This window comes from Chrysochloris asiatica, unplaced genomic scaffold (genome assembly GCF_000296735.1).
Source record: "Chrysochloris asiatica unplaced genomic scaffold, ChrAsi1.0 scaffold00319, whole genome shotgun sequence".
Classification (NCBI taxonomy): domain Eukaryota; kingdom Metazoa; phylum Chordata; class Mammalia; order Afrosoricida; family Chrysochloridae; genus Chrysochloris; species Chrysochloris asiatica.
Window position 1 is genome coordinate 1,023,483 of NW_006408837.1, and position 27,821 is coordinate 1,051,303.

At 51.4% G+C, this 27,821-nt stretch overlaps 1 protein-coding gene across 1 annotated transcript in view; it reads right to left on the minus strand.

The window, feature by feature from the left end:
* The window catches only part of ABLIM2 (actin binding LIM protein family, member 2), a 135,007-nt gene that overhangs the window by 46,495 nt on the left and 60,691 nt on the right, over window positions 1-27,821 (minus strand). The window contains exons 9-15 of the mRNA XM_006875320.1: window positions 24,398-24,475; window positions 22,753-22,899; window positions 18,261-18,381; window positions 16,342-16,440; window positions 10,739-10,840; window positions 10,049-10,102; window positions 2,937-2,989 (exon numbers count right to left, since the gene is read on the minus strand). Of these exons, the coding sequence (XP_006875382.1) occupies window positions 2,937-2,989; window positions 10,049-10,102; window positions 10,739-10,840; window positions 16,342-16,440; window positions 18,261-18,381; window positions 22,753-22,899; window positions 24,398-24,475 (654 nt within the window). The remainder of the gene's footprint in view (window positions 1-2,936; window positions 2,990-10,048; window positions 10,103-10,738; window positions 10,841-16,341; window positions 16,441-18,260; window positions 18,382-22,752; window positions 22,900-24,397; window positions 24,476-27,821) is intronic.

The following is a 27,821-nucleotide window of genomic DNA, read 5'->3' on the forward strand; positions in this document are numbered from 1 at the left end:
AGGTCATTTGTCTCAGATATTTTATCTTGTTTCTGGACGTGTGCTAATATGGTCATCTGTTTTTGCTCTTTTGACATGTTTAGTGTTTAGCTGTGGCCTTAATAATTAATTGAGTGTGTGTTTTAATGTTATTTATGCTTTCTGATTGCCTCCAGATAGATGTGATCAGGAGGTGGCTTACCTTTTCATTCTTCTTATTGCTTAACTCAGAATAACTTTTGCAGGTGTTGTCTGCCTCCCTGGTGTATAGCAGTTGGTATTGGTTCTTTCCTGGATTGTGGGGCTTTATAGGGTGTGATTGTATCTTAACAATATGGCAGCAATTGCTGTCTCTTCTTGGGAGAGAAAAAGCCCCCTATAGGTAAAAACAAAACACAACAGAACTAAACAAACAAACAAACAAAAAACTCAGATTGGATACTGTAATCTATAATCACGAAAAAAGGAGAGGAGAGATAGAAGGAAGAAAAAAAAAGAGAAAAAAAATTCTGTAGCCTAAAATGAGTATGACTTTAATGTCCTCTTTCCTCTTTCAGTTTCTTGACTTCACGGCTGTCTGATATATTTCAAGATGCCACTGTTGACTGTTATGCTGTACCTCAGGATTTAGTTTTTGACCTGTTTTGTTTTTAAACTCTCTCCCTCTCTACTCCCCCCATTCTGGCCTTTTCCCTATTAATAAACAGTTCAGGGCTGGCTGTGGCTGTCTTAAGCTGCCTGCTTATAGCATAGTGGTTATAAATCAGGTTGCTAACCTCAAGGCCGGCAGCTTGAAACCACCAGATGTTCCGTGGGAGAAAGATTAGGCCCTCTACTCCCACAAAGATTCACAGCCTCAGAAACCCTGTGCAGGGTCACGGAGTTGGAACCAACTCCACATCACCCAAAAAGCAAGAAGGCAAGCCTCTCTAAATGCTGAGAGGATCTGTGAACATGCAGTGGATGAATCCTCCAGTGGTGGGAGTGAGGGGTGTCCATTCACTCAGGCTCCCTCCCCACTCTAGTCACCAGAATGGAGGTGCACAGACTGCAATGAACAGATACCACCCCCCAAAAATATCAGAACAAAGCAAAACCAGAGAACATTGTCACCTTTGCTCTGAGGTTCCCGTGGTGGTTAATTCCTTGCAGGTCTGTTCTCCCACGTTTGGTCTTGCTGTTTGGTCTTGCCCAAGTTGTCAGCTCTGGGCCACTGAGACTGGCATATTCTAAAGTGTGAGATTTCTTACTTCTGCTACAAGTTCCACTAGCTTTAAGCTTTCAAACTTTTTAAATATTCCTACCTATGTAGTTCAGAGTTTAGGAGCTCTGCTCAGAACCTGCTTTGCCTGGTATTCTGTGGTATTGCTGACGGTGATCTTCACTGCACCTCTACCCAATCCGCCAGCAAGCCCCGCCCTCTAGAAAAAATATTTTCTTGTGCTCTATTGACTCTGCAAAGGCTTTCAACTGTGTGGATCATGACACGTTATGGATAAAGTTGTGAAGAATGGGTATTCCAGAACACTTAGTTGTGCTCATGAGGAACCTGTTCATAGTTGTTCAAACAGAACAAGAGGATACTGAACAGTTCAAAATCCGGAAAGTTGTGCACCAGGGTTGTATTCTTTCACCATAGTAATTCAAATTGTCTGTTGAGTAAATAATTCTGGAAGCTGAATTATATGAAGAAAAACATGGCATCAGGATTGGAAGAAGACTCTAACAACCAGCAATATGCAGTAGATACAACCTTGCTTGATGAAAGCAAAGAGGGCTTAAAATACTTTCTGATGAAGATCAAAGACTACAGCCTTCAGTATGGATTGTACTTCAATGTAAATAAAACAAAACCCCTCACAACTGGACCAATGAATAACATCATAATAAATGGCCTATGAAGGGGACAATCATGAACAGCACCAGAACACTTTCAGATAGAGTGTCAGAACATGAGCCCTTCAACTTGGAGAAAAGAATGAAGTCAGACTTCATTTTGCTTGGACCCACAATCAACACTCATGGAAGCAGCCATCAAGAAAACAAAAGACCTATCACATTAGGCAAATCTGCTGCACAAGACCTCTTTCAAGTGTTCAAGAAAAAAGATGTTGGTTTGAGAACTAAAATGTGCTTGACCCAAGCCAAGGTATTCTCAATAACCTCATATGCATGTGAAAGTTGAACATTGCATATGGAAGACAGAAGAAGAATTGATGCTTTTGGGTTATGGTGTTGCAGGAGAATACTGAAAGTTCCATGGACTTCCAAAAGAACAAACAAATCTGTCTTGGAAGGAGTACCGCCAGAATGCTCCTTATATTCAAGGGTGGCAATACTTGGTCTCTTATATTTCAGTCATGTTATCAGGAGGGACCAGTCCATAGAGAAGAACTCATGCTTGGTAAAGTGGAGGGTCAGTGAAAAAGAGGAAGACGCCCAAGGCGATGGACAGGCACAGTGGCAGCACCAATGGGCTTAAGCGTAACAATTGTGAGGATGGCTCAGGACTGAGCAGAGTTTTGTTCCGTTGCGCACAGGGTCAGAACTGGTTGGCTAGCACATAAAAACAACATATGAGGAACCATCACAGTAGGGAAGTGGGCATTCCTTAGCATAACAAACCATTAGAGCTCAAAAGGGCAGTATTTCCTCATGGATAAAATGCAGGAGGAGGAATGGAAACAGGAAACAAGCAGGATGAGTAATTGCAATCAATAAGACAAAATAAAATGTGTATGAATTGCTAAATCTGTAATCTTCGGCCCATTTCACACACACACAGACACATCAAAATAAAATAAAGTGGTCCCTGCCCCACTTGGCCCCAAGGCCCTTGGAGGGGCAGACTCGGGATGACGGAGCCTGAGTTTTTAAACATGAGGAGCCCCCACCCCCTGTGCAGGTTTCCTCCCAGACCTGGCTGTTTTCAGGTGAGAGGTGCCTCTCATCATTACCTTCCTCAGGTCCTGGTCAAAGCTTCCCTCCTCTCCGTCCGAGCGCCTCGCTGCTGGAAGAGAAAACCCCAGCTGTCAAAGGAGCAGCGATGGAACCCTGGGCAGACACCTCCCACTTCCCACTTCCCAACCAAACTCGGAAACAGAAACCAACCCAGGAAGAGGGGTCAATGGGGAAGGGGTCTTTGTGGGGCAGAGGAAACAGACAGTTGGGAAAGACCCCTCAGGGATCCTGCCTACACCTTCAACAGTGCCTGAAAACAAACACAGCTGGGTGAAGGAATGCCTAATTACATCCTAGCCAAAAGCACATCTGATGCCCTGAGAGATGTTTTTCAATGTGGTTGGCGGGCATTGTTACAGACACACATTCTACTCTTCTTGTTCATGGAGGTTCCTCAACCCTAAACCATTTCACAGATCTGGAAACTGAGGCCCGAGAAGTGAAGGACCTAGCCTAAGGTCATGGATTAGGGGTAACCGAGGCTGACCCTTGAACCCAGGCAGTGTGACCCCAAAGTCCTTCCTCTCAGCCACACCTCACTACCAGGCACTCGCAGAGGTCAACATCCACATAAATCCCGCCCCCCACCCCCCTATTGCTGCTGGAAATGGACCACAAGCAGGAAAACCCGGACTTCGCTGCCATCAAGTCGGTTCTGACTCATAGTGACCCTGTGTAGGGTTTCCAAGGCTGTAAATCGCTACGGGAGCAGCTGGTCACCCAGCGCTTCACCAACAGTGCCACTAGGACTTCTTAAGAGAGGAAACACTGTTAAAGATACAACCATCCAGAAACTCCAGGAAACGGGGCCTACAAATGTTCGTCTGCCAAAGGTCCGATCTGAGCCGTCTTCCCCAGCCACCTTTCCCACCTCGCTGGGAGCATGAAATGATGATGAGTGGACCCCGAATGGATGAGCGTGCCAGCCCCATGCACCCCACGATGAAGCGGAAGCCCATCCGTCTCCTGCGTCAGCACACGCAGAGGGTGGGCTCTTACCTGCAGCCGACGGAGGACTGAGACATCTCAGTCTTTTCGAGCACCCTGCCTCCTGTACCACCAAGGACAAGACAGACACCAGGCCCGAGAGCTTGGACACTGGGGACTGGGCTACTCGACCTTGCAAGACATAGGACCAAAACGGAAGACTGAGCCGTGGGGGTCTGTGGGAAGCACACAGACACCTCTTGTGGTCCACTGGCTTCCAGCCTCTCCTTCCTCCAGAATGAGGGCCCCAGATCTCTCCCTGTTCTATGGGTGGGGCGGGGGTTCAAGGAACATATGCCCACTAGTGGGCACTCTCTGATTGTCCAGACAACAGTTGTTGCTGGGTAGCAGAGCCCTGGAAGGTCTGTGTGGCCATTCATTGGCTGTGGCTTGGGGGTCAGTGGCTACGTGGAGCTCCGAGGCCACCCTCATGGTCTGTTGCCAGGGTCAACAGACGCCCTCCAGGAAAAGTCCTCAGAGGACCCAACAGGACAGCACTCGTGGGGCAATTTGCAACTAAAGCAGGTGGCTCCAACCAGCTGGCACTTTGGGGCTCCAGGTGTTGGAGGTTGCCCTGGGTCCAAGGATGGCAGTTAGGGCCAGACATGTTCTGGCATAGAGCTACCTCAGGGTTCAAACATGCCCCATGGCACGCATACATATGCCAATCACTTTCCTTCAGAAAAAGCCAGAAGGGCCACCAAGTGTACAGTCTAACAGACACAGCACCCAGGGCATCAGCTTCCTTGATAGGGCTGAACCTCAGTTTCCTAATCTGTAAAATGGGCAAAGGATGCCTCCCCCTCATCATCTGTGGATGCAGGGACATAACGGAGAGCTTGGCTTGGAGGTTTTAAAAATTAGGAGTAAGTAACAGACTGAACGTAAAGATAGTCTGGGGCTTGCTCCTTTGAGGTCCTGGGAAAAACTATTAGTTCCAGACAAGCAGAGGACAGTTCCTTCTGAGTCCTGGGTGTGTATCCCTTGGGAATACATAAGGGGTCTGTGATTTCTCTTAGGGCACAGAGCCTGCCTGCCTTCCTTTACTCCTTCCCACACGCCATTTTGGTTCTCTCATATCTGAATATCTAAGTGTGCATGTGTCACTTTAATTACCAGTCATCCATTTCCAGACACTCATTCATCCACCCCTTCAACTGGCCATCCACTCACTTAAGTATCCACTCATCCATCATCCATCCACCCAACCATCCACCATATATCCATCCTGGCAACTGCCCATCCACTCACCCACTCAACTATCCATCCATCCATCACCCATCCACCCAACCATCCACCATTTATCTATCCTTGCAACTGTCTATCCACCTACCTACTCAACTATCCATCCATCCATCAACCCAACCATCCACCATATATCCATCCCTGCAACTGTCCATCCACTCACCCACTCAACTATCCATCCGCCCATCCATTATCCATTTACCCAACCATCCACCATATATCTATCCCTGCAACTGTCCATCCACCCACCCACTGAAGTATCCATCCATCCATCATCTATCCACTCAACCATCCACCATATATTCATCCTGCAACTGCCCATCCATCCACTCACTCATTTATCCAGCCATCATCCACCCATCACCCTTATTTCCATCTGTCCACCCAATCAGCCAGCATACATCCATCCATCCCTTCAACTGCCATCATCCATCAACCCATTCTTTTAACTATCCAGCTAGCCAATTACCCACTCACCTATCCATCCATCCACTTACCATCCAGCCAGCCTGCCACTCATCCATCCTTCTACATTTTCATCCAACCACACACCATACATCCATCCCTTCAATTGCCCATCCACCCACCCACTCACTTAACTATCTAGTCAATCAGCCATCATAACAGTCAAGGTTCTGTTGTCACCTCACTAGGCCAGGATTTCCAGAGGTTTAGCAGTTGGGATGTGCTCATTCCCATTGTGATGAAACCTAATACAGGCATACTTAGCTCTGTGATAGTGGCTATGAGCAACCAATCAATTAAAAGGATGTCTCCTTGGGGGTGTGGCCTGCTCCCAATATAATGGACATGCAGGTGGGATTCTCTCTCTGTCTTCCGCTGAGGACCTGGGACTCTGCAACTGTAAGATAATAAACTTCTTTCTCTCTCTGCAATCATCCAATCATTTACCCAACCTTCCTTCCTTCTATCTATCCATCCACATATCATCCAACCATCCTCCCTTCCACCCACCTACTCATCCATCCATCCATCCATCATCCATCCATCCATCTTCCAACCATCCTTCCTCCCACCCACCCACTCATCCATCATCATCCAGCCATTCTCCCACCCACCCTTCCACCCATCCATTCATCTCTCCTTCCCTTTGCCCATGCATGCAGCTATTCATCCATGCAGGCTTTATCCATGTGCCTCTCTACTGATCATTCCTTGTTAGCTTTTCAACCTTTCCACCTGCATCCCTTCACCAGGGCCTGAGTCTAAGGCATGCTCACAGGCTGAGAGAATGGTGGCAGACAGGTGGGTCATATAGAGGGCCAGGTCAGCAGAGGCCCAGCCCAAAAACATTCAAGGGAATCACTCAGCCCCTTGTACGCCTGGTGGTGCTGAGTCTAGAAGGACCCACAATTGCACTAGTCACTAGAATGTCACCAGGTCTAGCTCTGAGGCCCGAGAGTAACCATTTGAGGTCCAGTACTGCCCATGGCCAATTTCATCCCCTTGACCTGACATGTTATGTGATTCCCATCAGCTGATAGCCAATAGCTTCTAGTCCAGAGTATGTCTGAGGGCTTTGTCCCTCCTTGGGGGTCTGGCATGAAGCTTGAATGCAGCAGGGGCACAAAGGATGGACGAGATGGACATGCACAGTGGGTCCTCTGAGGGCTCTGCTGGTCCCCAGTGGCACCATCTCGGTATTGTGGGGACTCGCTTGGCTTGGGGGCAGGGGCTCAGCACTGACCCTCCTGAGGAGTCCATTCTGCATGGGAGGTGCCCACACGCCGCCGCTCTGTCCACAAGGGCCTGTGTGTGTCCAGGAACTGGCCCCTCTTGCAGGACACCTGAGCCCTCAGTCCTGAAGAGACCCCTCCTCCTTCCTCTTCCCCTCCCAGGACCCTGGACAAGTTTCTCTGGACTGTGGCCTTGTCCCTCCTTCAGCCTCCAGACTTAGCTTCCAAGGAGCAGCCCACCAACCTGCTTTTCTCATTCTTCCCAGAAGTGGACCCAGCGAAGAATTCCAACAGAATAGGAACCCCATTCTGAGGAAACACCCAGAATGCATCAGGTGCACTTTCTGGGCTGAGTGGTCCATGTACTAGGTGGACAGGTGGCCAAGGACTTCTATCCCTCCTGCCCCCCCGCCCCGTCCCCAGCTGGTCCTACTTCTTATCTGTTGATGAAATGCTGGAGAGGGGTCTTGTTTCCCTTTTCTTTCCTTCAGTATTTAAAACTCAGGCACTAACTACCGACTGAATTGGTGGTAGTGGGTGTGTGCCGGCGAGTCGGTTCTGACTCACAGCACCCGACTTAGGGCTTTTGAGGCTGAAAACAAAATCGGATCTCCCTGGGATGTTTAGATTTGACTAGACCAGACTCCCGGGAGCAACATCCCACTTCCTGGGGGCCCGACACCTCCGAAGCTCATATGTGAAGTGCTGGCCTAAGACACTGAGCCTGTTGGAGGTCAGTCGGAGGTGACAGTGTCCGTGAGCACATCCCCACGGGTCTCCGTTTCTCCACTTGGAGTTAGGGATTGGTCTGGACACTCTGAGGTGACATGGGAGATGACGCCATCTTCTGGACTTCTGGGCAAGTGTTTCCCTGAGGGATTCACATCTTGGTCACAGGAAGAAGTCCTCAGATGACGGGACCAACTTTGACCAATGGGCAAAGAAAGAACTGTGGTTGGGACAGCAGATGACCACTCTCGTGTCTAGCCATCGGCCTGATAACCGCCCCGCTGTGGGCGCTGCACTTCACAGCTTAGAACCAATCTCCACACCCACTGTTCATCCATCCTCACAGCCAGTCCATGAAACGGACAGGCGGAGGTCTGAAGGGAGTCCTGGTGGCACTGTGGGCTAAGCTGCTAACCACAGGGTCAGCAGTTCAAACCCACCAGCAGGAGAAAGAGGAGGCTGGTTACCTCCATAGAGACAGTCTCAGAAACCCAGTAAAGGTAGAAGAGTTAGGGTTTTGTGTCGACTAGACCAAGATTTCCAGAGGTTAGCAGTTGGGATGTGCTCATCCCCATGGACAACCCTCAAGTCGGTACCGACTCACAGTGACCCCATGCACAGCAGAACAAAACACTGCCCGATCCTGGGCCAACCTCACAATTGTTGCCACGCTTGAGCCCATTGATGCTGCCACTTGGCCAATCCATCTCACTGGGGGTCTTCCTCTTTTTCTCTGACCCTCCACCTTACCCAACATGATATCCTTCTCCAGTGATAAAACCTAATACAGGCAAAATTAACTCTATGATGATTGGCTATGAGCAGCCAATCACTTAAAAGGATGTCTCCTTGGGGGTGTGGCCTGCCCCCACTAAGATGGACCTGAGACTGCAGAATTGTAAGCCAGTTCCTTCTCTGCGTACATACGTGTTCATGCTTCACTGGTTTCAGGTCGCTAGGAAACCCTAAGACAAAAGGGTCACCATGAGTCGGCACTGATACGATGGCAGCGAGTTTGTGTCCGTTTGCTTGTTTTGGTGTTGCACCCGTAGAACACTCAGCTGTTAGCTAATATTGGTGGTCCAAACCCACCAGCCACTGCCACAGAGATAGATGTAGCCATCTGCTTCCGTAAAGATGACCAAACCAAACCCAGTTTCCTTGAGTCAAGTCTGACTGCTCCACAGGGCTTCCAAGGCTGTGGTCTTTACAGAAGCGGAGCTCTGCATCTGTCCCCCAGGGGTGCTAACCTTGAACATTCTGGTTAGCAGCTGAGTGCTTCAAGCAGGGCTCCTTTGTGGAGATGGACAGCCTCGGACAGCCCTGGGCCAGTACTGTTGTGTCTTATAGGGCCACGATGAGTCAGCATTAACTCATGGCCATGGGTTTGGGGAGGTTACAAAAATCAAACCAGTGACCATTAGCACCGACCATGACTCAGCGCCCCCATAAGTGCAGAGTAGAGCCACTCTATAGGGGGTTTCAATGGCTGGGACCTTTCAGAAGCTGATCACCAGGACTTTATTCTGAGACACCTCTGGGTAGGTCTGAACTGCCAACCTTTCAGTCAGTAGTCTAGTACTTAACTGTTTGTGCCTCTGAGGATGGCTAGACAGGGTACCGGTCCCATTTTACAGATGGAGAAACAGAGGCTTGAAAGGGTGAAGTGGCCTTGGATCACCCGGAAATTCAGAGAAAGGAGAGACCCTGCTTTCTGTTCCTGTGTACCTACCCAGGTAAGCTTAGATGGGGCAGAGGTGGGGGGTGGGGGAAGACATCTGTGAGGGAAGCCAGGGGGCCCAGAGATGATGTCATCACTGATAGACAGCAAGAACCCCTTTAGCTGATTGTTGACCCTGTGGTCAGCCACGGTCTGGACAGGCAGGGCCATGGATTCTCTCATTAAGTCGAGCCAGGCCCCAGGGCCCAGACCTGTATCGGGTTGTGGTCTGGGGAGACCCTACACCTCCCCACCTTGGCTGAGGCTGCCTGGCTGCTCCCTCAAAGCTGCATTGCTAATGCCCCAAGCCTGTCTCCTGTTAGAAGCCCACTCTAGCCCCAGCCCACCTGGGTTCTGAGTCCTTGGACACAGCCCGGGCACCCCGTAACTGTGACTATGAGAAGAGGCCTTCCTGTCTGAAAACCCAGCAGCCATGAAATCGATTGTGCCCTGTGGCACCCTCATGTGGGTCAGAGTAGAACTGTGCTCCACAGAGTATTTAATGGCTCCATTTGGGGAGGTAGATGATTACCAGGCCTTTCTTCCGAGGTGTTTCTGGGTGGACTCAAACCTCTACTCTCCCAGTTAGCGGCCGAGCTTAACCATTTACATCAGCCTCTCAGGGCAATGTTACCGGCTCCAGGCAAATCAGAGTTCGGTGCCCACCAGACTCGGGGCAAAGACCCTGGGTCCCCTCCCAATACACCAGGGTGAGACATGCATGCCGTACCATGCTGCCTGTAGATGGGGGGCTTCCTATAGATGTTGTCTTTGACGCCAGTGTCTGAGGAAGAAGAAAGGAGGAGAAAGAACAGGAGAGAAAGAAGGGCAAGGTAAGCTGGCAGGCAGTGGTGGTCTCCATCGATCCTCAGAAGACAGGCACCAGCCCCATGCAGACCAAGCACCGCCCCCAGGACAGACCACTGCTCTCCGTACCCCCAGGGATAGGTGGCTAGAAGGGGCAGCAAGCAAGACCCCAGGCCCCCCAGGATCACAGCCAATCAGACAGCCTTCTCCACACCCAGGTGAGAAAACAAACAGCTCTCTGAGGCTGGAGGACCTTCCAGAAACATCCAAACCCACAGCAATTTGATGGTGGTGGTAGTTATGTGCTGTGGAGTCAGTTCTGACCCATAGTGACCCTGTATAGATAGGGTTAGTGACCCTGAACAGGGTTTCCGAGGCTGTAAATCTTTACAGGAGCAGAAAGCCTCATCTTTCTCCAACGGAACAGCTGGTAGTTTCGAACTGCTGACCTTGCGGTTGGCAGCCTGATCTGTAACCACTACACTACCAGAGCTCCTTAGGGGTATGCAAATCCACCTGAATGTGTTTATACAGGGCCAGGACCTGGGGGGCATGGGGGTTCTGGTGGCACACGGCCTGTTCAGGTGAGCGGGTGGTGGGCGCGTGGTCCTACCTGGAACATGGAAGTGACGTGGAGCCTGCTGGTAGGTGGAAGGGGGCGGCCGGCTGTCGGAGAGCACAGACAGGCTGGGTGTGCTGCGACCACTTTCACTGCCTCCAGACGCAAGAGCAGACCCGAGGGGACACGAGGGCACAGGAGAGTATTTCAAGCTGGGAAGCTGTGCCCCCAGTCAGCCCAGACCCCCTCACCAGCTCATCCAGCACTTGAAGTCAATGCCTCTGGGTGACCCAGGGCACAAAGGGATTTTTGGGGGCCTGGGTCACCACACGGGTGGGCAGAACACCCTGGCAGCATGCCCAGGTCTTGGGACTCACACCTGCTCAGCTCCCTGTACCTGTTATGACCTATGTATAACAGATTGCAAATTCACCCAGGCTCGGGGCCTCTCCTCCTAAAAACCGAGTTGCTGCAGAATTGACCTTGACTCGTGGCGAACCCAAGTGTACCAGAGCAGACCTGAGCCCCGCAGAGGAGTTTCCAGCGGCTGGTTTTTCAGAAGTAGGTTGCCAGGCCTTTCTTCTGAAGCACCTCGGGTGGACTTGAAGCTCCAACTCGGTTGACAGTCAAGTGCTTCACTGTGTGCAGCACCCGGGACTCCCTTTCTTCCTCATCCTTTTATGTAAAATAGTTGCTTTCTTAGAGAGCCAATCAGAGTACAACTCTGGCTCAGAATCGAATGAACGTGTGTCTTTAAAAGTCATGGAATCATTCTACCAGCTCCAGGCAAATCAGCGCTTGGTGTCCACCAGTCCCCACGCTCCTAAAGACAGCACCCCATTTCTCAGCATGATAACGGGGTACCCCTGGTTCTGGTTTCCTTGTTTTGCCCCAGCTGCATCTGGAGTTCCTGTTTTGACTTATGGTTGAATTATCAAGTGAAACATATGAACAGTCACAGTGGACAGGGGGAGTCCCCCCCCACACACACGTATTTAAGGGTCCACAGATGGACAGATGCGACGGGCTCTGGACGATCTCATGACAACACACAGCACCGTCTGCTTTCTCTCCAGGAACCCCAGGAACCAACATTGTGTTGGGAGACCTTGTTGAAGGGAAATGGGCACCCTCAATTTGCAAGTGCCCATGTGAATTGCAGCAGTTGGAAGCCACACTCTGGCTTCATGCTGAAGTTTGTGTCAGAACTGGGGGTGAACAGGCAGGTAGGGTCCTGATGAGCCTGCATCCAGAGGAGCCTGTGTCCCCAGGAGCAGCGGGCCTGTGTGAGGACCATCCACTCTGCAGACCACAGGATGGCCGGCCAGCTTGGACCCTTGAGCATCTTTGTGGTGCGGGAGTCAAGAGTCCCAGGTACAGCTGTGTCCCCTTTTCATTCAGCCACACCATGGTGGCACCAATATCACCAGTGCAGAAGGGACTTCGGCCTGATCACTGCCCCTCACGGTGTGAGTCCTGCTCCATATAGCTGTCCCTTCCCTGGACTGGGAATACACCTGTGGAGGCTCTGAGCCCCTGAGGAGTCCATCCCCCAAGAAAACCCCCTTGTCAGCCACACACCGAGGCTGTGCCGGTCCAACCCAAGGCAGCAAGAAAACAGGCCCTGAGCGCCACAGCTCTGCCCACATGGTCACCTCAGGCATGGTCACCTAGGGGGGAGATCTCCCCATGGCCTGCTGGCTCTGAGTCTGGGGTTCCCCTCTCTACATCAGGATCACAGCCCCTGCCCACTGGGTCTGACCCTCTGGTGGAAGATTCCAGCAGGCTCAGGAGCCGGGGATGCTGGGTAGGCGAGGACTAGCCAAACGAGCCCATTGGCCCAACAGACCCACTCAACACCTGCTGCCAGGCAGGGACCACTGCTCACCTGCTCTGGGGTCGTGGTCCTGATGGAGGACCACGACTGCATGTCCCCCAACAGGACCCATCATTGACCCTGGTGACTGAGGTGGCGAGGACCCATGTCCCCCTGAGAAACGACTAGCTTTACCTTCCCAGCACTGACCACTCTCAGGGGCGGGAACCCACTGCCCTGAGGGCATCCCATCTAGGTCCGATAGAGGGGACTCTTCTGAATGGCAGGCTTGGTTGTTCTCCCCTTGTTCATTTTTTCATCATTTATTTACATCCTGGAATGTTTATTCTACACTTTGGATAACAATACTGTGTGAGGACTTGGTTCATTTTGTAGCTGAAATGGCGCCCCTGCTGGCTGTGAGGAGAACTTGCATGGCTCTTGCTGGATTCTTGTTCCCCGGGTCCAGAAGTAAGACCAGCTCCTCCCACGAGTGAGGGTCTTATCCCAATACACAGCAGGCCACGCGGCAAAGTCTGTGATGGTGAGCATGGTGTGTGGTCAGCCCTCACTCCGGTCACTGCTGTGAAGTGCTGTTGTCAGGTGCCATCGAGTCGGTACCAACTCATAGCGACCCGATGCACAACAGAATGAAACACTGCCCAGTCCTGTGCCAACCTCACAATTGTTTGTTAAGTTTGAATTCAGTGCTGCTGCCACTGTGCCAATCCATCTCATTGGGGATCTACCTCTTTTTCTCTGACCTCGGATTTACCAAACATGTTGTCCCTCTCCAAGGACTGGTCCCTCTTGACAGTATGTCTGAAGTATGAGAGACAAACTCTGGCCATCCTGGCTTCTAAGGAGCACTCTGGCTGCACCTCTTTCAACATAGATTTGTTCCTTTCCCTGGGACTCCAAAGTATATTCAATATTCTTCGTCAACACCATCACTCAAATGTATTTATTCTTCTTTGGCCTTCCTTAGTCATTGTTTAGCTTTCCTAAGCATATGTTGTTGTCGGTTCTGACTCATAGAGACCCTACGCACAACGGAATAAAACACTGACCAGTCCTGGGCCAACCACACTACTGTTGCCATGCTTGAGCCCATTGATGCTGCCACTTTGTCAATCCATCTCACTGGGGGGTCTTCTGCTTTTTCTCTGACCCTTCACCTTACCAAACAGGATATCCTTCTCCTGGGAATGGTCCCTCCTGACAATATGTCTGTAGTATGAGAGACGAAGTCTGGCCATCCTGCTTCGAAGGAGCACTCTGGCTGCACTTTTTTTTTAACACAGATCTAGACAAGATCGTGACTTGGATCAGACACATCTGACCAACATTCACATCAGTAGACTTTAAGTAAATCGGAGCACTCTCTAGTGTGGTGGGCCTGATACCATCAGCTGAAGATCTGTGAGCAAACGCTGACATTTCCCAACAGGAAGAGCCTGTTGGAAGCCGAGCCTGGCACTTGGCTATTAGTGAGCCCGTTCTCTGAAACCAATCCTCTCCTGTGGGCAGCTCCACACCTGCGCCCCCTCCTTCTCACACCACATGCTGGTCAGCGGGGCCAGGACATTCCCCCGCCCCCCGCAGGCTGTCCCTGAACCTCCTCCCCAGGAGACCCTTGGACGGATTTACACCATGGCACTCAGCCCCTGTCCTGGATGCAGGTTTGGGGGTACTGAGACATGGGAGAGAGAGGGAGGGGACCCAGGACCATTCAAACTGGCTCCACACCTCTCCCTGGACCCAGGGGGTCATGTACCTAGAGGAGCTGCCCTACAGAGGGTGTGGATGGATAGCTGGACCTGCATCTGGCTGAGAGCAGCAGGGAGTTAGCCACACACAGGCCAGCATACACTGGAACCCACTGGGCAGGATGGACAGTGTTGGATGAAGGGTAGGTCTTGAGTGGCCTCGAGGTGGACCCAAGGGTGCACACGACTTGAGCCAGTCTGTATGGTGCTGGGCGGTCTCAAAGCCAGGAAGGGTCCCGGAGAGCAGAGGTGTGCAGGTGCCCACACCTGAGGAGATGGGCCTGAGACTGCTCCCAGCATGCAGGAAGGACATGGTAGGGCAGCATGGAAACCAATGATCCCCAAGAGTCAGAGTCCACCAGAGAAGACCACAAAGGTCCCTGCTCTGGTGGACCCTGTGAGGCATAAAGGATTATGGGTCTACATTTTGAGGGGACAGCTACATGTGGGGGTCTCTCTGTGCTTTCTTCCCATGGCCAGAGATACGGGGCATGCTCTCCAGCTCGGGTAAGGCTGGGCACCCTGCCCATACCCAGACATGGATGTGGGCAGCTGCACTGAGGAGCTCGGTTAGGTTTCACTGTAGGTTCTGCCCTGGGTGGAGGGCTCAGCCTGCCTCTCCTCACTCGGGCGCAGAAGAACTGGAGGCTGAGGCTCAGACACAGTCATGGGAGAGGACCACACCGGGCCACCCCAGTTCTGGATGGCTGCTGTCCACCCCAGCAGGGCCACATGGATGGGAGAGAACGCCACGCTGGTGACTCCTCCACCAGCTGCCCTTCTGCCCATGAGCACAGATGTGCCCACCGAGACCGTGAACTGTGAGGACAGGACACTTCTCATGGGGACAGTGACGGTCAAGGTTAGTGATTGCCGTTCTTGGGTGCCAATAAGTCATCTCTGGTGCCCAGCTACTCATGTACAGATGAATGAAACACTGCCTGTTTTATGGTCATTGGGATGTTTGAGCCCATTGATGTGAATGGTGTGTCCAGCCATCTCGTTAGGGGTCCTTCTTCTTTTTCACTGACCCTCCACTTCACCAAACATGATATTTTTCAGTAGGGACTGGTTCCACCTGATAACCTACACAAAGTCAGCGAGCTGAAGTCACCATCCTCACTGCTGAGAGACATTCTGGCTGTACGTCTTCCGAGACATTTTTGTCCATGGTACTTTTAACATTCTCTTATAACATTGTAACTCAAATGCATCAATTCTTGAATGGTCTTCCTAATTCACTGCCCAGCTTTCATGTGTCATGTTATTGAAAATGCCACGGCTTGGGACGGATGCACTTCAGTCCTCAAACTGACATCTTTGCTCCTGAATACTTTGTAGAGGTCTTATGCGGCGGAGTCACCCAGTGTGGTACGTCATTTGATTTCCTGACTGCTGCTTCCGTGGGTGTTGATTGTGGGTCTAAGTAAAACGAAGTCCTTGACAACTTATGGTGATGTCATCGGTCCAGGCAAATGACCATCGTGGCCACGAGAGAAGTGGGTGTGGCCAACAGATTTGTGTCCACTAGACACTTGTGTTTGCCACACAGGTGGGAGGGTCCTCAGGGGACACAGTAGTTGTAAGAACAGGGGACTTCACACATCCCCTGGGGAGTTGTCAGAGCTTTCCCTGGCTGCTCCCTCTAATGCATTTCCATGAGCATACCTTCAGCATTTTCCAGGTGCAAACTGCGTACACACAGACACGGAGAGGTGGGTTCAGGAGGCAGTTCTGCACCCTGGGGTGAGCCAGGACTCGAAGCCACACTGTGCTAATGTGTCCTCTGTCCCTGTATCACACAGCCCTTCTCTCTGCCTCCATTTCCTCCTGAATTCTAGGCTAACAATCCTACACCTCTCCAAACTTATGTGGGATGTCGTGGGCTACAGCCGGTTCACTTCCTTCCACAACACTGAGACGCCAACAGGAACAGAGTCAAATGCACAAGACACACACAGCGAGGGAGCTCAGGATGTGAGGCACAGGACTCAGAAGCCATGCGGGGACACAGGACAGCGGCCACACAAGACGCTGGGACGCACAACAGCCCGCAGTCCTGCGCGCCTTACCTCTGAAGTAGGGAATGTAATGATGTCGGAACACGGAGGTAGGGCTTGGGTGTTGGGACAGGGAGAGGCAGCTACTGGTGGTAACACTGACAGTACCCGCTACAGGGCAACAGAGAGGATGTCAGAGTCCACTCAGCGCTCGCCGACCACAAAGCCACAAAATATTCCTAGTCCCCATGCTACTAGGAACATTTCTGCTTCCTCTCTGAGGAAGGCACACCTTTTGGGGGCACCTGAAGGGTCACCCAATGGCTGGAGACCAAGTGTCCTTGCTGAAGGGGTTGGGAAGGGCAACGCTGGCCCGCAAGGAGAAGTGGTGACGCAGGACTGCTGGGTACCGGAGCCACAGTGGCTCTCCCGGACCCTGCAAGGCGCTCACATGAAGTGACAGCTTGATGCCCAGCTGAGATCCTAGCCTTGGCTCTCTGGGGCCACAAGGAGGTCAGGTCATCCTGTCATTGGGGTGACCGGCAGGCAGCAAAGAGACCATCAGAAAGGGCTCAGTGGGGCCAAGGGAAGCTCATCCACCACTCCCCTACCACCTGCTCCTCATTCACCCATTCATTTACTTAATAAATCAGTCAATCGTTCAATCATGCAATAAATCACTCATTCATTCATTCTCTTAACAAATCACTCACCCACTTATCCATTACTTAATAAGTCACTCACTCATTCATTCATTTACTCAATAAATCATTCACTCATTCATTCACTCACTTAATAAATCACTCATTCATTCATTTACTTAATAAATCACTCACTCATTCACTTAATAAACAACTCACTCACTCTTTCATTTACTTAATAACTCACTCACTCATTCATTCATTCACTTAATAAATCACTAATTCATTCATTTACTCAAATCATTCACTCATTCATTTATTCACTTAATAAATCACTCATTCATTCATTTACTTAATAAATCACTCACTCACTCATTCATTTATTTAATAACTCACTGACTCATTCACTCACTCATCAGCTTGATCATTCATTCACTTGATCACTCATTCATTCACTCACTCACACATCACTCCTTGCCTCATTCATTCACTTGTTCATGATCTCAATCATTGACTCCCTCCGTCCTTCCCTCCCTCCCTTATTCACACACTACTTGTCCAGTGATTCACACTCACTCACATACCCACTCATCCGTTCATCCATTCATTCATTCCCTCATCCGTCTATTTTCCCAGCTTGACCGAGCAGCATTTACCCAGCAGAATGTAAAGGAAAATAGCGAATGAGCGAATCTTGATGTAAAGGCTGCGTGGTGGCCGCGTGGTGGCGAGCTAGGTCCCCTGGGGATGAAAGGGTGGTCCTGCAATGGCTGTCCCAGGAGAAGTCAGCTTGGAGACCCCTCAAAAAGGCAGCATCTGTATTGCTTTGACACACTATGGGGGCAAGGAATGTGACAGCTAAGGGGGAGCAGGACACAGCAGGTGGCTGGATGGTAAATGGATGAGATGGGCACCAGGTCCTGCCTCAGGTTGTTTCTTGCTCGGAGTGACTGGCAGTTGCCTTGTACCGAGTGCATGGGGTTGGCTGTTGTGGTGACTGCAGAGCCAGCTCCCCGGAAATCACGGACAGATACAACTCCATTTCTGGCTCAGGTCTACTCTGACCACACGGGCTCAGAACTGACCGACCCTGGTCTCTGACCACAGCCTCCCTTATCCTTCACCCCTGAAACACCTGCTCAGTTCTGTGTGCCTGGCATGGGTCTCACATGCTTCCTGGAGGATGGGGCCTTGGCTGACCAGCTGCCTGTTCAGTTAACCTCCCCACCTACATGAAGGTCCCTCAATGAATGGACCCTCCCTCAGCATCCCTGCCTTCACTTGCCCAGTGTTCACAGAGAACAGGGAGTCCTGTGGCTGTATCAGGGTGGTGTCGTGGGGGACAAGTACCTGGGCGGCTGTAGTGTTGTGGGGACCGTGAGGGCGGGGTGTAGCGCCCCAGACTGACAGAACCCGCTGAGCTGGGGCTGGAGGTCCGACATTGCTTGTAGGATCGGTCGTCCTGGTCCCCCTGCAGGGAAGATACCACTGTGAGCGCCCCACTCCTCCACAGTGACCCTCATGCCTGCCCAGCTGCAGAGTCAGGGGTGGGGGCCACAGCCGGGTTCCTAAGAGCAGAGTCCCACCCTCCTCCCCACTTACTGAATGTTCAGCCCTGGGGCTCCTCCAAACACAGGTTGAAAGCCCTCTAGGGGGGCTCCCTGTGTGTGGATGAGGACTCAGGGGCCCTAGATACACATTCAGAGCAGCGGGTGACCCTTCTGGGCCCAGCAGTGCAGCAGATGGAGACAGATGCAGACGCACAGAGACGCAGGTGGCCATAGGGCCAGCGGAGCGTGCAAGGACTGCAGGAGATGGATGCGCCAGGACCTGGTGCCCACCGTCTGGAGGGGTGGCATGAGGTGACCTTCTGCTGTGCCCTCCAGGTCGGCACCAGTTACAAGTAGCGTGAGGTCTCGGGGGCCCCTCGGTCTCTCTGGCTTTCTTCTCACCCTTGGATCCACCCCCAGTCAGATGGACTTGGTCATGTCACTGAGCACTGGACATCTGAAGTCCGACTTTCTCCCCACTCTAGGTGTCCTCTGCACAGTTCTGTGTCCAGTGCCCCTCACTGGGGTCCCGTCTAACATCTCCCAGGCCATGTGCAGACTGGTTGGCTGGCCCGTGGGTATGGGAGCTGGAGCCAGCCGACCACTTGCATGGTTAGGTGGCTGAAGCTGAGTCCTGGCTGGCTCTGGTAAAGGTTCTGCAGGATGGAAGGGTCACCCATAGAAGAGCCCATCAGGATGAAAGGTGCTACCTTGACCCCAAGAGGGGGACATTCAGGACTCAGTGGAAAAGTCAGGTGGGCACTTAACAGAAGGGTCTGGTTTTCTGTGGTCTGGAATGGGATCCCCCACAGAGGGCCAGGGGGCACACTGGGGGGCTGAGCACCACTGGCATTGGGGGCCATGAAGGTGGTCACTGAGCAGCCCCCACTGCCTTGGCTCCAGTACAGAGCAAACCCTTGCTACGGGACAGCCTGGGACAGAACCTAACATAGTCTGGGACCACTGTGCTGGGGATCGTGTGGTGTGAGGTGTCCAGGGTCCACACCGTGCTGGGGACCGTGTGGTGTGAGGTGTCCAGGGTCCACACTGTGGTGGGGGCTATGTGATGTGAATGTCCAGGGTCCACACCATGCTGGGGACCGTGTGGTGTGAGGTGTCCAGGGTCCACACTGTGGTAGGGGCTGTGTGATGTGAATGTCCAGGGTCCACACCGTGCTGGGGGCTGTGTGGTGTGAATGTTTGGGGTCTACACCATACTGGGGACCGTGTGGTGTGAATGTCCGGCGTCCACACCGTGCTGGGGGATGTGTGGTATGAATGTCTGGGGTGTACACCATGCTGGGGACCATGTGGTGTGAAAGTCTGGGGTCTACACCGTGATGGAGACAGTGTGGTGTGAATGTCCGGGGTCCACACTGTCCTGGGGACAGTGTGGTGTGAATGCCTGTCCATACCATACTGAAGAACATGTAATTAGAGGTTCCCACCTACAGACCCATAAGTCTCGGAGGAGTCTGCGGAGTGATTCCGTGGCTCTTCCTGGGTGGGCTCTTTTCACTCATCTGGGTAGAGAGGCAGCTGGACCTGGCTGGGGACAGACTTTGGGACTATCTCTGGTTTCTCCATGTCCTGTCTCACGATTGGTAAGCAGAGGGAAAGCTCAGAAGACAGTTCTGTTATGGTTTAAACCGTGTGTCTCCCTCCCCCACTCCCCAAATCTGTGCTGTAGTCCCTGACTTCTCCGTCTGTGGCTGGGGAAGGGCTGGCTTGTTCCACGTCACTGAGGCAGGGTTTGGGCAGGGTTTGTCTTAAGTGAATCTGAGATGAAACAAGCAGAGATGGGGGCAGAGAGATGCCATGGAGGAACCGGAGGAGAAACGAGACAGGACCTTCCCCAGAGCTGAGCCACACAAAGTGTCTCTCCCAAGTGCAGCTTCTGGAGCTGAGAAAGACTGTTTGCTCAGGCCGCCCGGGGGGTTTCAGCTGTAGCCAAGCTGGAGACCGGGGACAGGTCTCTCCAGGTTCAGTGAATGCATTCAAACACACAGTGGGATCTTCAGCGAGTGGTCTCAGTGAAGCCCCACACTGCAACCCCTGGATCTAACAAGGAAACTGAGGTCTGACCGACAGTTACCAACATCACTGACTCGTTTTGAAAAATGAGAGAAAAACAGGCTTCCGGTAACAAACGCGGGTTGACATAGGAATAATTCCAGAAGGTTCTCCACTAGGAAGGGCACTTCTGCAGACCCCAGCTGGAGTGGCCCGAGGGGGACTCAGCCTGCCCCAGCCCCTCAATTTCCTTCTCTAAATTAGCCAGGGCCCAGACACCATCGACTTAGGCAAGACGTGGGCCCCAGACATCCACACTAGCAGCATGCTCAGAGATGGGATTACAAAAATCACCAGCCACAAGGAGGGCCCCAGAGCCCCACCAGGAGTCGGGGGGTCTGCCGGGGGTCTTGGGTGGTGATCTTTATAACCTGGGTGGCATGAGGTAAATGAGGAAGCAGGCAGGGCGGTGTTACCTCAGTAGGCGTTGGCGAGAGTAACTGAGAAGACTGTGGGCACAACACAGAGCTGTCGTTAGTGCTATGACTCAGCCACCATGAGACTCACAAACAGGTTTCTAGAACCTTGCTTTTGGAGAAATACAGCCTGTGGCACTGAGGCGGTGAGGCCCCGGGGAAGCAGGTCCCCGTCCTTGTCCACCCAGTGGCCATAGAGTCGATTCTGGCTCAGAGTAGATCTGCGCGCAGTCGGACTTGCAACGGCGATGTTTTGGAAGTACATCACTAGAACTTTCTTCCGAGGTGCCTCTGGGAGGACTCGAACCCCCAGCCTTTCGGCTAGCCGCCCAGTGCATCAATTGTTTGCACCATGGGGGGCGGGGCATGGCATATTTTTCCAAAAGGAAGAGAGCTCCTCCCAGGTGGGGACAGCCATGTCCTGAGAACACGTCACCCCAGGTCTCACCAGAAGAGAGGGAAAGGGTCAGTAGAAAGGGAGGGTGGTTTGGAGTCTCAGGGCTGGAGTATTGATCTGGCTCTTTGGGCAGTGCTGGGGGACATGGGGAGCAGACAGAGCTGAGACACACATCTCCCCCACCCATCAAGGCTTCCTGCGACCCCATCCTCACTTCACAAGAAGCCCTGCAGGGCATCACCACAGAAGGTCCAAGGGAAATGCTTAGAAATGCTGAAGTCTCCCTGCTCCAAGCTGTGTCCATGTGCCGGGCCACATACACACAAACCACACGCACACACACACACTGGGATCTCACCCTCCTCTCCCAGGCACAACCAGAAACACCACAATAAACCCAAAACCACTTTGGCTGAGTCAGTTCTAACTCACAGTGATGCTACAGGACACAGTAGAACTGCTCCCTAGGGTTTCTAAAACTGTCAGTGTCTGTGGGAGCAGACAGCCTCAGCTTTCTCCTGTGGAGCAGCCGGTGGGTTTGAACCACTGACCTCCTGGTTAGCCACCTAGTGTTTATCCAACAGTGCTACCAGGGGCCCTTCCCAGAACACAGGACTGTCAAAGACACATCAGCCCCATGTTAGCTGGAGAAGAGCTGCTCTGCGTAGGAAACCAAGCCCCTGGCCAACAGTGTGGGAGAGGAGAAATGAGCTGTATCATGGGAGAGTCAACGGCTGCGTTTTCAGAAGTAGAGACTGCCACCTCTTTCTTCTGCGGTGCCTCTGTGTGGACTCTCGTCTCCAAACTTTCAGTTAGCAGCTTAGCACTTAACCATCTGTTACCACCCAGTGACTACTTTAAAGCCACCAGTATGAAGGACACAGCCCATAGGGACACTGAGGAACACAGAGTATGTGGTTCAACAAAGTTTCAAAAGGTTCCAGGAACCGTGGGTGGAGAGAATGTTCTGGATAAAGGAGCATTAGGAAAGCCACCCAGTATGTCAGGACCTGGAGAGATGGTAACCAGTGTGCTCCCCACTTTTCACCACACTCACCAGGCAGAAAGAGTGTGTGTGGGGGGGGTTCTGTAGGGGAACTTGTGGCAAACCCTGCTGTGGTTAGCAAAATTAGAATTGTGTTGTTAGAGTAGAACTGTGCTCCACGGGGTTTTCTTGGTGGCCATCTTAGCTAAATCAGATTGCTAGGACTTTCTTACGTAGTACCTCTGGGTGGGTTTGAACCGCTGACCTTGTGGTTGCGCATACCACCCAGGGACCTCTAGGTGACAAATTAAGTAAGACGCTCATGAGATTATCTGATAGGGCGAGAAGATGTCCCAGGAGAGGACTCTTGGTCTCCGTGCCACTAGGCGGGCCCTCCATCCCCACGCGGCCAGGGGCGCACCTCGCCATAGTTCTGCTGCTCGCCCGTGGAGTGGCTGATGTAAGGTGAGTAGGAGATCATGTCTGGCCGGTCGATGTTGTAGATGGCCTTGTTCTTGGGCAGGGCGGCCAGGTCCCTGTAGTCCAGGATCTCGTCCCCAAGCTTGGCCTGGAGAGAGGGAGGGCTGGTTAGACAGGATCCCTGAAGGAGAGTGGCCACCACGCAGCCAGGTCTTATCACCCAGTGGGGGGCAGAGTACGCTAGAGTGAGACAGGTTGACCAGAGAGGCCTGGGTCTGGGACCAGAAAAAGAGTCTGCCAGTCCTCGGGCAGCTGGGTTGGGCACCAGACACCATGGGGGAGGTAGGTACTGTGACTGTGTGTATCTGTATAAATACACACACGTAAATGTGCACACGATTACGTACTGTGTGTCTGTATAAATACACACACACGTAAATGTGCACACGATTACGTACCGTGTGTCTGTATAAATACACACACATGTAAATGTGCACACACGTAAATGTGCACACGATTACGTACTGTGTGTCTGTATAAATACACACACACGTAAATGTGCACACGATTACATACCATGTGTCTGTATAAGTACACACACACGTAAATGTGCACACGATTACGTACCGTGTGTCTGTATAAGTACACACACAAGTAAATGTGCACACGATTACGTACTGTGTGTCTCTATAAATACACACACACGTAAATGTGCACACGATTACGTACCGTGTGTCTGTATAGATACACACACACGTAAATGTGCACACGATTACATACCATGTGTCTGTATAAGTACACACACATGTAAATGTGCACACGGTACCGGGATACACAGAGGCACTACAGCATCACTTTGTTGGTGATCATACGAGGCAGCTTCAAAAAATGGTGGGAACCTGGAAAAGCTGCGATTGGTCTTTTTATATAAATGCTATATCTATACATATGTATGTATATATATATAGTTTGAATTTTTGGAAACTTTAGCTGTGTTGTCAACTTTGGAAAAAGTATGTCAAGTTGGACCATGTTGAGTAAGCATTGTACAGACATTAGCAGCCACACTGGTCTAGAAACGTTAAACTTAATTTTTTTTTCCATTTGTACAGGCGTAACACACTGTGTTAAATTGGTAAGGTCTTACCTACATGGGGTTGATTACAGAAAATAATAAAAGTATTCTCTAAATAATGGGGAAAAAAAACAGGTGGAAAAGTTCCATGATCCTTTAATTCCATTTTCCAATGAACTTTCTGAAGCCCCCTCATACATCTGGAGCAGTTGGGATTGCCTACTTTTATGCAAATAAAACTTGCATTGTATGTTTTTTTGCACACTGAACAGCATACCCCTCCTCCGTTAACATCCTGTGCTGGTGATGCGCACTATATGTGTGTGCGTGTTATATACATGGACATGCTATTTGCAATAAATACGGTATGTTTGCAGCAGTTAACTCTGCCCAGGGAGGCACCTGGTCAGACAAGTGCCGATGGTGAAGGTCTCATTCCGATTTCAAAAAGTCTACCTGCACAGAGGTGACAGCAGCTAACTCTCCCTTGCCCCTGCCCCGACACCATGGGAATGACAGTCACCAGTCTGCCCCCAGCCCAGGGACCACTCTGGATGGGGACAACACTCACATAAATCACACGGCTCGGGGACCCCGAGGTGCTGGACGCGGGCACAGAGACGATGCTTTCTGAAGAGGTCCTGGTTTCCTGGGAAAGGAGGAGGTGGGTGGGGCAGACACAGGAAGTCAGCGTCACCCACCCCCAGGGGGTAGTCACAAGTCACATCCCACAAAACATCCACCTGAATGTGCAGGATGGAAGACTCCTTCAACACACAGGCTTGAGGAAGGACGAGACTGGGAAAGCATGGCAGCTGACAGGGATCAGAGTGCCCTGAGATCCCCTGGTGTTTTGGGGTGGAGCGGTTCGATCTCAGACGATTCTGGGAGAGCTAAAGAGAAAAGCTGTTCTCTTGAGCCCACTGGAGACCTAACTCACACAGGGATTTTGTTTTCACCCAGATTATGGGGCAGGGGGAGTTGCATTCATTCCACCTGGAGCCCCCAGTGGTACCAACTGGTTCAAGTACTTGGCTGGAATTTGAGTCCACCCAGAAGTGCCTTGGAAGAAAGACCTGGCAACTGGCTTTCAAAAAAGCAACCAGTGAAAACGCTCTGGAGCACAGTTCTACTCTAATACACACAGAGCCACCCTAAGTCGGGTTTGAACCAGCAGCACTGACATACTAATGAACCCAAGCCACACACAGATATCTATCGAGTTATCTACCATCTATCCTCTGTCCATCCATCCATACAGCCTCCTACCTACGTATCCATCCATTGTTTCTGTCTGTCTATCTATCATCTGGTAGCGTAGTGGTTACGAATCGGGCTGCGACCCTTAAAGTCAGCAGTTTGAAACTACCAGCTGTTCCGCAGGAGAAAGATGAGGCTTTCTGCTCCCGTAAAGACTTACAGCCTCGGAAACCCTGTACAGGGTCGTTATGAGTCGGAACCGACTCCATGGCACATAACAACAACAACACCTATCATCTATCTATCTGTCTATCTATCATCTAGCTAGCTAGCTAGCTAGCTATCTGTCAGATCCATTCATCTATCGTCCATCATCTATTATCTGGATATATATGGATATTATCTGGATTATATGGATAGATATTATATTATTGGATAGATATCTATCCATCCATTCACTCTAACTCTCTACCACCTGTCCATTCATCAATCATGCTACACCTTTATATCCATAAATTTTTCATCATCTATATATCTATCAATCTATCTATCTACCTTGAGAGCTATCCATCCATCCATCCATCCATCTATCTTACCTATCCATCTATCTCGAGTCCCCACGTGGTACAAGAGTGCCCAAAGAAGCCTTAGAAAAGGTATGCCGATCACCTCCAAATATCAGTCACTGAAAACCTTGTGGAGAACCCAGTTCTAGCCTGACACTTAGGAGGTCCCCATAACTCAGGGTCAACTCAATGACAACTGGATTTTGTTGCATCTTATCTCCCAAGCCCAGACCTCTCATGGGACTCGTCCCTCATGTCAAACTTTGGGACAGTTACAGGCACCCCAAAAACAGCACACCATACTGTCCACTCCTTCAGTCCCCTGGTCCAACCCTGCCCCACCCAGCTCCTGAAGCAATCCAGATGTAGTTTCCACCCTCCAGACATCTTTGAGGCTGACCACCGCTGACCACAACTGCCACTGTGACCGCAGGTCCTGTGACCTGTGTCTTCCTCCCAGTCCTGGGTCCTGTGACCTGGGTCTTACTCCTGGTCCTGACACTTGCTGGCCATCCCCCTCAGTCTCAGAGGCGGGCCCATCTCTGTGGATACCTCTTCTCCAGCTCCCATCCTGCCCAGCACCTGGTGTCTAACTGCCCACCTCCCACCTCCCCTCCACTAAGGGCCCCCACTGCTGGGGAGTGCCTCAGATCCCTCTCCTCGCAGGCTCCCCCACATGCTGCCTCTTGTCTTCTTCTCTAAGGGCGTTTGCTGCCCTCCTCCCCAGCCTCCCTGTAGTTCTGTCCAGCGACTCAGCAGCCCCCTACCCCACTCACTGCAGCCAGAGAGGGATTTGTAGACACAGAGGAGGACAGACATGGACACAGAGGACAGACACGGACACCATGAGGTGGAAGACACACCTGTAAGGCACGGGGTGTGGTGCCCAGGCAAGCCTGTCCAAGGGTCTGCTTCCGAGTCTGGAAGGGAAGCAGAGGGGTGACCATGGGGCACCCACCTGTCTGTCACCTCAGCACCTTCCACTAGAGGAAATCCAGGTCAGATTCACTGAACCAGGAGAGAGCTTACAAACTGACAACAATCTCTCTCAGAAGCTTCCAGAAGGAGCTGCTTCCTGCTGGGGTCTCACTGCCCAAGGTCCCGGGCTAGTAGGCAGCAAGGCCTGGAGGTTCTCAAAGGACAGGCAGTTGGGAGTCTTTGTGGGGGGGCATTGAAGCTGGACTGGGAAGCCCCACAGACGAGGCCATCCCAGGACAGGACGCCTCCCAGGTGATGTTACAGCCACCCCTGTCCAGGAGCCATGCCCAGACCAGTTCCCAGTTCACTGTCATAAAGGCAAGACCCTCTGTGTTCACCTGGGCTTAGAACCCACTTCTGTTCAAGTGATGTGAGAGGTACATGTGTGTGTATGTTGTGGGAGGAGGGGGACATGGTTAAATAGTGCCTCATTTTACCCAAACTGGATGGTGCCCAGTTACCATGACTGAACATTTTGGTCAAATATTCTACACAAAAACCTTTATCAAAACCCGGAAATGTGTAACAGAATTTCAAATTCTCAGGAAATTCAGACTTTCTGGAACCATGGATGCCTGAATCTTGCCAGGAAACCATCGTCTTTAAGCCTAAAACCAAAAGCATCCCCTGAAGTCTTCTTAAAGCCAGACTACAGCTTAGCTTTTCAGATAAACACAGAACTGCTAACTGCAAAGTTGGCAGTTCAAACCCATCAGCTGCTCCTTGGAAACCCTACACAGGGTCTCTATGAGTCAGAGCTGACTTGACAGCACTTATCAACCACAAGGCCTGCAGTTCAAATCCCCCAGCTGCTCTGGGAGAAAGATGAGACGTGTGCTCCTACAAAGATTTAAAGCTTCTAAAACCCTATACTGGGTCGCTATGAGTTGGCACTGTCTTGACAGCATTTAACAACAACAGCAACAACATAAGATGGCTAGACTCCATCTCTCATACTTCGGAATGTTACCAGGAGGCACCAGTCCCTGGAGAAAGGCACCATGCTTGATAAAGCAGAGGGTCAGCGAAAAAGAGGAAGACCCCCAATGAGATGGATTGGCCCAGTGGCAGCAGCGATGGGCTGAAGTATAACAATCATGAGAATGGTACAGAACCGGGCGGAGTTTCGTCGGTTGTGCACAAGGTCACTCACTATGAGTTGGAATTGACTCAACGGCGTCTAACAACAAAAACTAAGGACCAAACCAGTAAAAATAACTTGAAAGATTAGATAGGAGTCTAGGGGCTCGT